Below are 14,209 nucleotides of genomic sequence, written 5' to 3'. Positions count from 1 at the left end.
TTTTCCGCTTGTTAACTTTCTGATAATATTCATAGTTTTACAGAAACTTCCCCCCAGGTTCTTGATTGATTAAGTAAATAAATATGGTCTCTTCAATGTTAAACCTAGTTTTCAGAGAAGACCTGTGGTACCAAAATTATTTGGGTGGCATTGTCACTTCTCCCTATACAAATTGCCTTTATTTTTTTAAAGATTTATTTATTTATTTGAAAATGTTATACAGAGAAGAGAGGGAGAGGGAGAGAGAGAGAGGTGTCCTCTACCCGCTGTTTCACTCCCCAGTTGGCTTCAGTGGCCAGAGCTGTGCCAAGGAAGTGGAGCAGCCAGAACTTGAACCAGTGCCCATATGGGATGCTGGCACCGCAGGCAGTGGCTTTACCCACCTAGCCACAGCACCCCATGCCCCCATAAGATTTATTTCTGGGGCTGGCACTGTGGTGTGGTGGGTAAAGCCGCCGCCTGCAGTGCCGGCATCCCATATGGGTGCTGATTCGGATCCCGGCTGCTCCACTTCTGATCCAGCTCCCTGTTTGTGGCCTGGGAAAGCAGTGGAAGATGGCCCAAGTGCTTGGGGCCCTGCACCCACCTGGGGAACCCAGAAGAAGAAGCTCTTGGCTCCTGGCTTCAGATCAGCCCAGCTCCAGCTGTTGCAGCCATATGCAGAGTGAAGCAGCCAATGGAAGACCTTTTTCTCTGTGACTCTGCCTTTCAAATAAAATAAATGAATCTTTAAAACAAAGATTTATTTCCTTTATCTGAAAGGCAGAGTTACAAAGAGGGAGGGACACAGAAAGATCTTTTGTCCTCTGGTTCACTCCACAAATATCTGCAATGGCTGGGCCAGGCCAAAGCCAGGATCCAGGAGCTTCTTCTGGGTCTCCCATGTGAGTGCAGGGGCCCAAGCACTTGGGCCATCTGCTGCTGCTTTCCCAGGTGCATTAGCAGGGAGCTGGATCGGAAGTGGAGCATCCAGGACTGCACTGAAGCCAACACTGCAGGCTGCAGCTTTACCCGCTATACCACAGTGCCAGCCCTGCACTGTTCTTCTTACTCACAGACAGATGAGGCCTCTGCAGGATGACATTGCCTCTCCCTGGCAGCTTTAGGGGCCCCCCTGCCTTACCGCACAGGGTCACTCAGCGTGTATGTTTTATTCTGGAATACCTTCTCAAAGTCAAGGTTGGAGTTTCTGGTGTCCCTACGGTAAAACCTTGGTACGTCTTATTCCTGCACCATGAACTGTCTCTCTCAGTGAGCAGCCTGTCACTAAGTCGTATATTATGGTGTCTTTCTGGTCTACTGCTGCGTCCCTGTCTTGTTATCCAGGCCACACTCCCCTGTCCTAAGACCACGAGCTCTATAGCTCCTCCCTGTGGAGCAGCAGGGGCTAAGAGCTTCCTACGGAATATGTCTCCACATAAGTAATACTGTCATAAGAAAAAGGAAGTTGGGAAAAAGGGGAAACCCACTTCAATAGATATCCTTTCTCATTGCTTTGAACTCTGCAGTGTGAATGGAGCCCTTATGCTTGGGCTGAAAACTTTCCTCTGCTCCCGAGCACATGTTTGACTTTTGATTCTCTTCGCTGGGAGTTCAGGAATTCTTGGTACATTGCCTCAAACCCAGAATTGAGTATTTATTAAAATTTGCACACTTGAATTGATTTTGATACTAATTTAAAATTTGGATAAATACAAAGTAGAGGTGAGCAAATCTTTATCTGTTGTCAGGCAACGTAAGTGTCTTTCCTTACCCTCCCCCGGGTGGGTGGGACTGCTTGGGCCCCTCCTCTGAGGGTGGTGTGACCAGTCTGGATCCCAGACGCCGCTGACTGCAGATTGGAACTGGAAAAGTACTGGGAAGTGAGACAGCTGCCTGTGCAGGATTAGATAAGGGAGACAGTGTGGAAAGTGGCCTGGATTCGGCACTCTCTGGAAAGGTTGGGTGTATGATATACTCCAGAGTGTGGACTCGAAGGAAAGTGTGGAATACTTTGAGCTTCTTAAGAGAGAAGGTTTGATTTGACTGATCCTTGTCACTTTTGTTACCATGGGAGTTTATTAACTTTGTGAAAAGATGTTATTGTGAGAACATGAAAGTGTACCACTATGAGACTTAAACAAAATGTTACCTGTCTCTGCTCTTTCTTTTTTAAAAGATTTTTTTTTTTTGTTTGAAAGGCAGAGTTACATACAGAGAAGGAGAGATAAAGAGAATCTTCCATCCACTGGCTCACTCCCCAAATGGCTGCAACAGCTGGGGCTGAGCCAGGATGAAGCCAGGAGCCAGGAGCTTCTTCTGGGTCTCCCACATGGGTGCAGGGTCCAAGCATTTGGACCATCCTCTGCTGCTTTCCCAGGCACATTAGCAGGGAGGTGGATAGGAAGTGGAGTAGCCAGGTCTCAAACTATGGCCCATATGTGATGCTGTCATTGCACGTGGCAGCTATACCCTCTAGGCCAGTGCGCTAGCCCTGTTTCCACTTTGGAAGGAACCCTCCTTAGAACGATTTGGTTGGGCCAGTGCTGTGGCGTAGCATCCCATATGGGCTCTGGTTCGTGTCCCGGCTGCTCCACTTCTGATCCAGCTCTCTGCTATGGCCTGGGAAAGCAGTGTAAGCTGCACCCATGTGGGAGACCCAGAAGAAACTCCTGGCTCCTGGCTTCAGATTGGCGCAGCTCCTGCTGTTGCCAGCCATTTGAGGAGTGAACCAGCAGATGGAAGACCTCTCTCTCTCTCTCTCTCTCTCTCTCTCTCTCTGCCTCTTCCTCTCTTTAACACTGCCTTTCAAATAAATACATAAATCTTAAAAAAAAAAAACAAATTTTTTTCTGTGTGATATATAGGACATTCTGGAAGCATCTGAGTGCTGAATTTTGAGAGTTTGGGAAAGTAAAAGTGTATGTAGGTACATACGTAATATGCCATTCTCTCCCTGAAAAACACCCCAGGAATGGACATTTGGCTTAGTGGTTAAGCCTCTGGTTAGGATTCCTGTGTTTCACTTTGGAGTGCCTGGCTGCAGTTTCTGGCTCTGGTTCCTGACTCTAACTTCCTTTTAATACAGACACTGAGAGGCAATGGTAGTGGCTCAAGTAGTTCAGGTTCCTGCCATTCATGCGGGAGACCTGTCGGAGAGTGAGCTAGCTGACGGGAGCTTTTCTGTGTCGCCCTGCCTCTCAAATAAGCAAAAATGTAAAAACCAAACCAAACACACCGCTGAGTGGAACTGCTGTGTTGAAAGGCATCTGTGAGAAATTCTCTACAACATGTTTGTGTACATTTCAAACTTCGATTGCATAGTACTGCCCTCAGCGTGTTGAGTGAGTACACTTTTTAAAATATGGATCCCTTTTTCTAATAAGGTGTGAGACAGGCAAGTAAGAGGCACTTATCAACTTATCAGTGGCAGCCCTGTGGCTTTCTTTCTTTCTTTCTTTCTTTTTTTTTGACAGGCAGAGTGGAGAGAGAGAGAGAGAGAGAGAAAGGTCTTCATTTTTCCGTTGGTTCACCCCCCAGTGGCCACTGTGGCTGGCGCGCTGCGCTGATCTGAAGCCAGGAGCCAGGTGCTTCTCCTGGTCTCCCATGCAGGTGCAGGGTCCAAGGACTTGGGCCATCCTCCACTGTACTCCCAGGCCACAGCAGAGAGCTGGACTGGAAGAGGAGCAGCCAGGACAGAATCCGGCACTCCGACTGGGACTAGAACCTGGGGTGCCGGCACTGCAAGGCAGAAGATTAGCCTATCGAGCCGCGGCGCCAGCCAGCCCTGTGGCTTTCCATTGAAAATTAGTGGGAAATATCTTTACAAGTAGAAATATCATTTCTTGAGAATTACTGAATTTTGTGTGCCTTAAGAGGATGTCTTTGTAAAGTTGGAAGCATTTCTTTCTGGAGCAGTTAAAGCTGTGTATTCACTAGAGCTGCTGTTTTGACCCCTCCCCAGTGCTACCTCGCCTTTTCCCCCAGTCCCCACTGGAGGAGAATGTTACCCAACTGGTCTTGAGGAGCTCTGCTGGGATTTTTGGCTGCTTTGAAATTTTTAAGGACTTTCCCAAACCCAAAGCAGATGCTAACACTAGTATCTAGGGTGTTTTCTAAAGCAGTTAGGGTTGCTGGCTGGAACAGACTCAGAACCCATTGCCTTCAGCTCTGGCCAGCCACGTGGAAATTGTGCTGTTACACCTCTCCTGTGCCAGCAGTCACACACTCCAGAGGCCGAGTTTTCCCCTGGGTTCATGTTGCTTGGCTCTGGTGCTGGCCACTGGATCTTTCAGATAGTAGTGTCTGTAAGCCAGCGTCCTGACCTATTTCCCCCAGGTCCCATGAGTTTATGAACTGGGCCCTGGGCCAGTGCATTTCGGAATCTTGTGTTGGTCATTTTCACCACTTGCTGAGTTTTAGGTCGAGAGGTGCAGTAAAAGCTATCATGTGACATGTGATCAGGACCAGTGAGTAATCAGTGAATCAACAAAAATGACTGAAAGTCTAAGTGGCTGTTTATCACCTTCCCAGCTAAAGCTCCAGTTCTGTGCAGAAGGAGAGGTAACGCTCCTGGTGATGCAGCTGAGGTGCCTGATCCTCTCTGAAACAGTGGGCCCGTTGGCCAGCAAAACGAAGCTATGCTACTAAATGCCTTTGAAAATTAATGGGGGGGGGGGGGGTTTAAGATAAAATAAATCACTTTTTAGACAAAAAAGATGTCTGAAAGCTGGCATTATATTCTCATAAACTTTCCTTGCATTGTCAGCATTCATTTACATTTGCTGCTTAGAGAGGCAGGTGAACTGTGTTGTCACCGTGACATGTGGTGGACGTCTTTCTGAATGGCCTTTCACCATGGAGTGAATTAGACATGGATTCCTCGGTTTATTCCCTGAATGATAAATGAGTATGTGTCATGGAGATGAATGAAAACTACATTCTCATTAGATCTAGTGTGCGATGCGTTCAGAATGCTGTCTCCTCATCTTGACCTTATAAGGCCGACGTTAGTATGGTTTTCTTCCGTCTCCATGTGCTCGAGCTCAGCTCTCGACAGTATATAGTGCGCAGCTCCACATCTCCAGTCATCCGTGCTTGGTGGAATGTGGTGTTGTGTTTTTATTTTGGTGATTTTGCTGTGGATAAGAAGCTGTTCAGAGGTACAGCCCTTGAAAGCAGGACAAACGCCCAGCGGTGTTTGTCAAATGATCAGTGTCCACGTAAAAGCCATTCTCCCCTCCGACTTTCTCCTCACTTTTGTTCCTTTATCACAGTCAGAGGCGTGCTCAGTTCCCTTTCTTCCATGCTGCAATACAAAGCCACTGTGATTTGCTGTAAGATGTTATGGTGACGTCACCACCAGAGGAAGCAGCTGCTCGCACAGTGTCATTTTTTTACTAACTCTGTGTTTCTGATGGCCAGCTGCCAAGAGTTTCCACAATGCTCTTGTGCCTTGTTCACAACCCATGGCATGGTGGAAATTTTCTCTCCCTATCCAAATCTAGTCCAGATGATCAATGATGTTTCAGAGCTTTGAGTCTTGACTTCTTGTGCCTCAGTTTCTCTGTTTAGAAAATGGGAGTAATAAAGTTCTTGTTTCATAGAGAGTTGTGACAACACAGATACATGTCTTCAGACAGCTCCTGGCATGTAATGTAAGTACTCTGAGGGGCTGGCGCTGTGGCACAGTGGGGTAAAGCCCCGGCTTGTAGTGCCGGCATCCCATATGGGTGCCAGTTCGAGTCCCGGCTGCTCCACATCCGATCTAGCTCTGTGCTATGGCTCAGGAAAGCAGTGGAAGATGGCCCAAGTCGTTAGGCCCCTGCGCCCATGTGGGAGATCCAGAAGAAGCTCCTGGCTTCGGATCAGCTCAATTCCGGCTGTAGCGGTCATTTGGGGAATGAACCAGCAGATGGAAGACTTCTCTCTCTCTGGCTCTACCTCTCTCTCTAACTCTGCCTTTCAAGTAAATAAAATAAATCTTAAAAAAAGTAGTCTGAAAGTGTTAGCTCTTGTTATTGCTGGTTTTGATAGAAAGGATGGAACTGGGTTGCCCATTTAATGACATTCATGTTCCTGGGAAAATGATGTACTGAAGTGCTTTACATGGTAGAATTGTCTAAGCTAAGGTGGGGACACAGAAGTATTCTTTATGATTTTCAAACATCTTACTCAACTGAAGAATACCAGTGAATGGCCATTAACTTTTAGCTAGGGTTGTTTAGCTTTGACTTGGAAAAAAAGTCACTCAGTAAGCTTGTTAGTATGTAATTAAGAACAACTAGTCCTAGGACTTCCAGATTCCCCTCAAAATTGCTTTGTATCTGAGCAGAAACTCCTAGCTCAGACAGAAAAAGCCCGCTTGTTGTTGTCCGAAGTTCAGAGTTCAGCACAACCGTTTGCCATCCAGGCTGCCAAACGTGGCTTTCTGGAGAGCCTAAGAATGCAGAGACCCTGAGATGGCTAGGAGCACTTGTTTTCCTGGAAGCAAAATACTTTTAAAGGTAAAGTCGGCAGACAGTTCATTGGTATGTTTCTCTTCTTTATTATATAGTTACCCCTTTTTTCAAAATAAGCATATCAAATAATAGGGCACCCACGTCTCACAAGATTAAACAGAGGTTGTTAACATTTTGCCACGTTTGTTTCATATCCCTGTTTTGAAAAAAAGTAAAGCATAACAGACGTACCTAAAAGAGCACGTCCCCTTTTCCTTCCCTAAGGGTCATCATTTCCTCAAACAGGTGTCATGTTTTTATGATGTGTGTATCTTTTACATTTTTATTCTGTGTCAAGCTTTTACGAGATATGTATTCCTATACTGAAGGGCTGTGAAATTGCATTTGCTTTTGCCACTGTTCCCAACAATGCTGCAGTATTCTTCCTGTGCAAAATATGGGCGCATCTCCCTCATGCAGAGCACCCAGAAGTGGTGCCGCTGGGGTCAACGCCCCCACCTCTGCCTGCTACCAAATTGCCCTCCCAGGAAGTTGTAATGAGCTAGTCTCCTGCAAGCAGCTGGCGTGAGTTCCTCTGCCTGACACCTTTGCCAGCGCATGTGTTTAATTGCCCAGTGAGATTTGTGTCTTTTTCTACATCTGTTGGCTTCCTAGATCTCTTTCTTGCAAATAAATTCCCGGCTCATGTCCTATGGCCTCTATTCTGTCAGGTTTATTGTTGGCTTTGTTGGGTGTGTTTGGTGCGTGTATCTTCTCACAGTTTGTAACTTGCCTTTTCACTTTGCTTATGTTTTTAGAGAGCAACTCACATTGGTGAATTTGGTTTACCTTTTTTTCTTTTTTAAAAGGAGTTTGCATCGATATTTGTAAACCTTATGAGCTTAAAATTTTCTCTCAAACTACTTTTTATCAGGGTGATAATTTTTTTCTAAATATTTATTTTATTTATTTGAAAGGCTGAGTTACAGAGAGAGAGGGAGAGACAACAGGGAGGTCTTCCATCCGCTGGTTCAGTCCTCAAATAAATGGCTGGGGCTGGGCCAAGCCAAAGTCAGGAGCCAGGAGCTTCTTCTGGGTCTCCCATGTGGGTGCAGGGGCCCAAGCAATTGAGCCGTTATCTACTGCTTTCCCAGGCGCATTAGCAGGAAGCTGAATCAGAAGCATGGGAGAGGCCGGCGCCGCGGCTCACTTGGCTAATCCTCCGCCTGTGGCACTGGCACCCTGGGTTCTAGTCCTGGTTGGGGCACCGGATTCTGTCCCAGTTGCTCCTCTTCCAGGCCAGCTCTCTGCTGTGGCCTGAGAAAGCAGTGGAGGATGGCCCAAGTGCTTGGGTTCTGCACTCCCATGGGAGACCAGGAGGAAGCACCTGGCTCCTGGCTTTGGATCGGTGCAGCATGCCAGTAGCAGCAGCCATTGCGGGGTGAACCAACGGAAAAGAAAGACTTTTCTCTCTGTCTCTCTCTCTCACTGTCTAACTCTGCCTGTCAAAAAAAACCAAAAAACAAAAAACAAACAAACGAACAACAAAAAAAAACCCATGGGGTAGAGGCTGCATTTTTTTGTGGAATAGCAGGTTAAGCTGTTGCCTGCAATCCAGTGTTCCATATAGATGCCTGTTCATATCTGGGCTGCTCCACTTCTGATCCAGCTCCCTGCTAATGGCCTGAGAAAAGCAGTGGAAGATGGCCCAAGTGTTTGGGTCCCTGCCACCTATGTGGGAGACCCAAATGAAGCTCCTGGCTCCTGACTTTGGCCTAGCCCAGCGCTAGCCATTGTGGCCATCTGGGGAGTGAACCAGCAGATGGAAGATCTCTCTGTCTCTCTCTCTGTAACTCCGACTTTCAGAATAAATAATTCTTTTTTTTAAAGAATCATGGAATAGCCAAGACTCAAATGAGGGACTCTGATGTGTGTTGTGGATTTCCCAAGTGGCAGCTTAACCCGCTGTGCCTCATTGCCCACTCCTGTATCCCGTACATTCTGATGTCATGAATTTATTGTTCACTTTTAGCTTTTCTGTTATCCATTGTGATTTTTTTTCAGTCTGAATTATTTAATAAATTTTAAAACTTTAGAATGTTTTGGAATTTGGAATTTATATCTTTCTATTAAAAGTAGTATTGCATTCTACTCAGAACATACTCAACATGATATTGATTCCTTGGTATATTTTGAGATATGTTTTGTGTTCTCCTATGTTTAATCCATTTGCATTTGCTACAGTCATGATTGATGACTGGTTTTATTTTCATCTTATTTTGTGCTTTCTAGTTTTCTTTCTTTCTTTTTTCTTATGCCCCCCCTTTTGATTTAATGAGTTTTTTAAATTTATTCTAATGCTCTCCCCATCTTCTCTCCCTGTTTGCCTTTTTGGAAGCTACACACTTTCTTTCCTTTTAGTGTTTGCCCTTAACTTTAAAATGCTTTTAAAGTCTAAAATGAGCCGATTTTGCTGCTTTTCTCTTGAGAAGGGTCCTGAAGCCTTTGACTCTAATCCTCGCCCTTTTGTGGCGCGCATTCTTGCTGTGTGACATTTCTGCTGTTTTCACCTGTGCCCCAGCTGGTCACTGTTACTGATGTTTCACAGTCAGTATCTATTTGTATTTACCCCTCGGGAGCTCACTGTTGCTTTGTAGCCCAGTCCTCTCCTAGCTCACTTTCTTTTCCTGAACTCCTTGAATACAATTCTTTGAGATTAATTTTGAAATCTTTGTGATAAATCCAATAGTTTAATTCTTTTAATAAATATCTATACATGATACATGGTAAAGTGTCTCTTGTTAGTTTGCTGTTTTTTTTTTTTTAATGTCATCACTCTTAGGTGATAGTTTATCTGGGTATAGAATTTAGGGGTTATTGATTGTTTTTCTTGGTATTTGCAAGATATGTCCCTGTTTCTTTGTTTCTATAATTGCTTTTGAGAAGTCTGCTCACAGTCTAATTACACACTCTGTAGGGAGCCTGTCCTTTCTGTGGATTGCTTTGAGATTCTCTGTTTGTGTTAGGTATTAAATTGTGCTAGTGTGTGAATAGATAGGCATTTATTTTCACTTATACTACTTGAGATTTGTGTCTCTTAAGCCATATGCCCTTAACTAAGCTTGGAAAACTTTGGCCATTATTGCTTTAATTTTTGCCTCTGTTCCCGCCTTTCTCTGAAGGGAGGAAGGAACCTCCACTGTGACACGGCCTTGACTAAACAAGTTCAGAGTCGGTGAACTCAAGGGACTTCCATAGCCTAGACAGCTCATAGCAAGAGTCTCGGGTGATTGTTGACATCATATATAAAAGTGCCAATTGTTAAATCAACAACGGGAGTCACTGGGTACATGCTCCCCACGTAGGATCTCTGTCCTTAATGTGTTTTACTATGTAACTTAAAAACACTACTAGTCGAACAATACCCTATACCTTGTGCGGTTGTGTGAATGCAGCCTGTTGAAATCCTTGCTTAGTATATACTAAGTTGATCTTCAGTATATGAAGGTAATTGAAAATGAAACTCGATAAAGGGCGGGATGGGAGAGGGAGAGGGGAGGGCCACAGGAGGGAGGGAGGTTGGGGGGGAAGCCACAACAATACAAAAGTTGCACTTTGTAAATTCACATTTATGAATTAAAAAATAAAATAAAAATAAAATTTTTGCCTCTGTTCCATTCTTTTTATTCTCTCTTTCTGGAATGCCTATTTAAATGTATGTCAGACCTTCCTGTCTTAGATTGTTAAAAAATTATGAGATATCAGGGGCCGGTGCTATGGCTCACTTGGTTAATCCTCCGCCTGCAGCACTGGCATCCCATATGGGCGCCGTGTTCTAGTCCTGGTTGCTCCTCTTCCAGGCCAGCTCTCTGCTGTGGTCCAGGAGGGCAGTGGAGGATGGCCTGAGTGCTTGGGCCCCTGCACCACATGGGAGACCAGGAGGAGGCACCTGGCTCCTGGCTTCGGATCGGCGCAGTGCTGGCCATAGCGGCCATTTGGGGAGTGAACCAACAGAAGGAAGACCTTTCTCTCTCTCTCTCTCTCACTGTCTGTGACTCTACCTGTCAAATAAATAAATAAATGAATAAATAAATTATGAGATATCACATATTCAACAGTAACTGTATCTGCAGTTTGAATAATAATATAATGAATAATTACATTAAATGAATCCTTGAGACCATCACCTCCCAACTTGAGCAACAGAACATTAGCTGGCGTAGTAACTCCAGGTGAACCAGTGGAATAACCATCTAGGGGCTGGCATTGTGGCGCTGCAGGTGAAGCTGCCGCTTGGGATGCCCGCATCCCCTATTGGAGAGCTGGTTGGAGTCCTGGCTGCTCCTCTTTTTGTCGAGCTTCCTGCTAAAGTGCCTGGGAAGCAGCTGATGATAGCTGAAGTACATGAGTTCCTGCCATCTGCATGGGAGACTGGGATGGAGTTCCTGGTTCCTGCTTTTGGCCTGGCTTAGCCCCAGCTGTTGCAGCCATTTAGGGAGTAAACCAGCAGATGGAAGATCTCTTTCTGTCTCTCTCTGTCTCTGTCACTCTGCCTTCCAATAAATAAATAAATAAATAAAATTATTAAAGGAAATAACCATCACACATGATTTTTAAGATTGATTTATTCATTTGAAAGGCAGAGCTACAGAGAGGCAGAGCGAGAGACAGAGAGAGGTCTTCCATCTGCTGGCTCACTCCCCAGATGGCCGCAATGGCTGGAGCTGGGCCAATCTGAAGTCAGGAGCCTGGAGCTTCCTCCAGGTCCCCCACTTGGGTGCAGGGGCCCAAGGACCTGGATCATCCTCCACAGCTTTCCCAGGCACACTAGCAGAGAGCTGGATTGGAATTGGAGCTGCCGGGACCTGAACCGGCATCCACACAGGATGCTGGCAATATAGGTGTCAACTTTATCTGCTATGCCACAGTGCCAACCCCCTCACATGATTTTTTAAAGCTTCCTTCTTTTAAATGAGACACATTGGAGATGTCAGAGAATATTCTGACATTTGTTAAGTTTTAGGTAATGTTATTGAGCATGTCAGGTGCTGGGACAATACCATTTAATACCCACCATAATCCTGGAAGATAAGAGTTGTTCCCATGTTTCATAGATGATGAGCTAGAGCTTAGAGAGATTACATGACTTGTCTAAGGTCATCCACTGTTTAAGCCCTAGAGCCTGTGGTCTTAGCACATCAGCATACTACTTTTTGAGATTACCATGGCGGAGCCGAATTGGAGAAATCATAGGATTTACTGATCTTGAAAAACTGCCCAGAAGCCTGCCCCAGTATTGGGACAGTTTGCCATATTAAGAGAATAACAGCAGAAACTGGGTTCCGTTACACATTACAGCAATTTTTGCACATCTGCTCTCAGAACATTTACAGCCTTAACATGGGCTGATACTAACCTGTTTTAAAAAGGAAATAGTTCTTTACACCTGATGTTACAATAGCAGTTATCTTAGTTGACGCACAAATGATCTGATAAGCCAGGCTGGCTTGTTCAGATGTGTACATGAACAAATTGTGGTGATTTCTTTTTTAAGAAATTTCTTTGAAAGGCAGAGAGAGAGAGAGAGAGAGAAAGAGAGAGGTCTTCCATCCACTGGTTCACTCCTAGGTGGCTGCAATGGCTGGAGTTGTGCTGATCCGAAGGCAGGAGCTTCCTCCAGTCTCCCATGTGAATTCAGGGTCCCAAGGACCTGGGCCAGCTTCTACTGCTTTCCCAGGCCATAGCAGAGAGTTGGATCAGAAGTGGAGCAGCTGGGACCCGAACCAGCACCCATATGGGATGCTGGCACTGCAGGCAGCGGCTTTACCCACTATGCCACAGCGCCGGCCCCTGCGGTGATTATTTATGAACAATATTAACAACATTTTATTCTTAATGGTCCAAGTTGGTGTTAATTAGACTGACTAGCATGTCTATTGGTTAAAGACAGCAGAGATCGAGACATTAAAATGCAGTGTGTAGGGTGGGCCAGCTTAGCTGTTAAGGTGCTCACATCACATGTTGGAGTACAGTTCCTGGGTCTAGCTCCTAAATCAAGCTTCCTGGATGACTTGCTATTCAAGTAACTAAGTTCTTGATACCCATGTGGGAGACCTGGATTGAGTTCCCAGCTCCCTGCTTTGGCCTGGCCCAATCCCAGCTGTTGCATTTTTCTGGGGAGTATATCTATAGATAACAGTTTGCTGCCTTGCTCTGTCTCTGTCTCTCAACTAAATAATCTTTAAAAAAAAGAAAAGAAAGAAAAAATATAGCTCCTAATCAATAACTAAAGCTTTTCTTTTTTGTTTTTTACTATAACTTTTTTTACTTTTAACAGTGCCATTCATTTCTAGAATTGTTAATTTGTATAATCAAGTGTATTATTGAGTTATATTTCACATCTTAAATAATGTTTTCCCCCCAATAAAAACATACCTAGACTTGGCTATTTTGGCTATTATAGTACTGTATTTTAGTAAAAAGATGTTTCTGTTATCTTAAGTCTACTAATGGACTTGAGTAAACAAAATCTCTGTGGTTTTAGAAATTTCTAGAAATGTGGATCTTGGTGATTTGATGGCGTGTCCTTTGGAATAGCTGTTTCTGAGGAGAATTGACAGTTCTTGGGTTGGCACTGACTCATGAATGTCAGGTTACACAAACAGTTGCGAATCTTAGGTGGAGGCTGTCGAGGAAAAATAGGCCTAAGAAAGCATGTGATGACTGTGGTGTTTATGTTACATGATATCTTTGTCTCTCTCTTCTTTCAGACTGGTCGAATTGACAAATCCTACCCTACAGTATGTGGCCACACAGGACCAGTGCTGGATATAGACTGGTGCCCACATAACGATCAGGTCATTGCCAGCGGGTCAGAGGACTGCACGGTTATGGTAAGCTCACAGGGGCACCACAGGCAGACAGCCCAGTGGGTCTCAATTCTTTCATAAGTGTGTGTGTGTATGTGTGCATGCGTCCGTGCGTGTGTGCACGTGTGTGTGCACGGAGGCTTGACAATCATAGCAGCTTTGCCCAGCAGACTGTACAAGGTTTTAACTTCGTTAACGTTTAACTGCAGATAAGCTTTTTAAAACCCCATAAAAAGAGACTGTGTATTGGCATCTTCTCCTGTCATGTGAATGTGTGTGTGTGCATGCTTACAGACAGTTGACATCTGCTATGTGGGAAGATTGTAGGGAAAGTAAACAACTTTCCAGTAATTCTGTGAGTACCCCCTGACCACATGATGCCCCCTCTCTAAGCAGAGGAAAAACTACTGGCACAAATTATGGTGAAATGAGATGCCAATGGTTTTACAGATTAAAAGGGATGGGTAACAGGTATTGAGAGTTAGTAAGAGTTTTAGCAAGTGCTTGTTCCCAAGCTGACGTCAGAAGGTATGTTCTGTTCAGTGGGCGCTGGTTAGGAAAGTCCATTTCATGAAGTTGCACAGAGACTTGAAAGATCGGGTGCTTTATTTCTCTCATTGAGATTCCTAAAGTAGGTTTTGTGTGAAACTTTTTAATGTAAAGATCTTGTTCCTTGATTACGATCTCTAGCTTTAAATTATGATTGGCTTGGATCCATTTATCATATGAACCCAACGTGTGTTGGAAAGTTCAGGCGCAAACCAGACTGGAGGTGTGGGTGCCCCTGAAACAAGGACAGGTGATCCTTAGTGAATTTATTAGCAGTCTCAGGTACCTCAGGAGGAGAGCTAGGAGAGCCTTGCCACTTCTATTTTCCTGTTGTGGTCTGTGGACTGGAACGTTGTTTGGAATGCTTGCTTA

At 44.9% G+C, this 14,209-nt stretch overlaps 1 protein-coding gene across 3 annotated transcripts in view; it reads left to right on the top strand.

The window, feature by feature from the left end:
- CORO1C (coronin 1C) overlaps window positions 1-14,209 on the top strand; it is an 85,315-nt gene that overhangs the window by 46,664 nt on the left and 24,442 nt on the right. For all 3 annotated transcript variants that reach the window (XM_062181940.1, XM_062181939.1, XM_062181938.1), the window contains exon 3: window positions 13,190-13,312. In XM_062181940.1, the coding sequence (XP_062037924.1) occupies window positions 13,190-13,312 (123 nt within the window). The remainder of the gene's footprint in view (window positions 1-13,189; window positions 13,313-14,209) is intronic.

Source organism: Lepus europaeus, chromosome 23 (assembly GCF_033115175.1).
Source record: "Lepus europaeus isolate LE1 chromosome 23, mLepTim1.pri, whole genome shotgun sequence".
NCBI classification, from domain to species: Eukaryota; Metazoa; Chordata; class Mammalia; order Lagomorpha; family Leporidae; genus Lepus; species Lepus europaeus.
The sequence above is the reverse complement of the archived record's forward strand: the minus strand, read 5'-3'. Positions and strand labels throughout refer to the sequence as shown.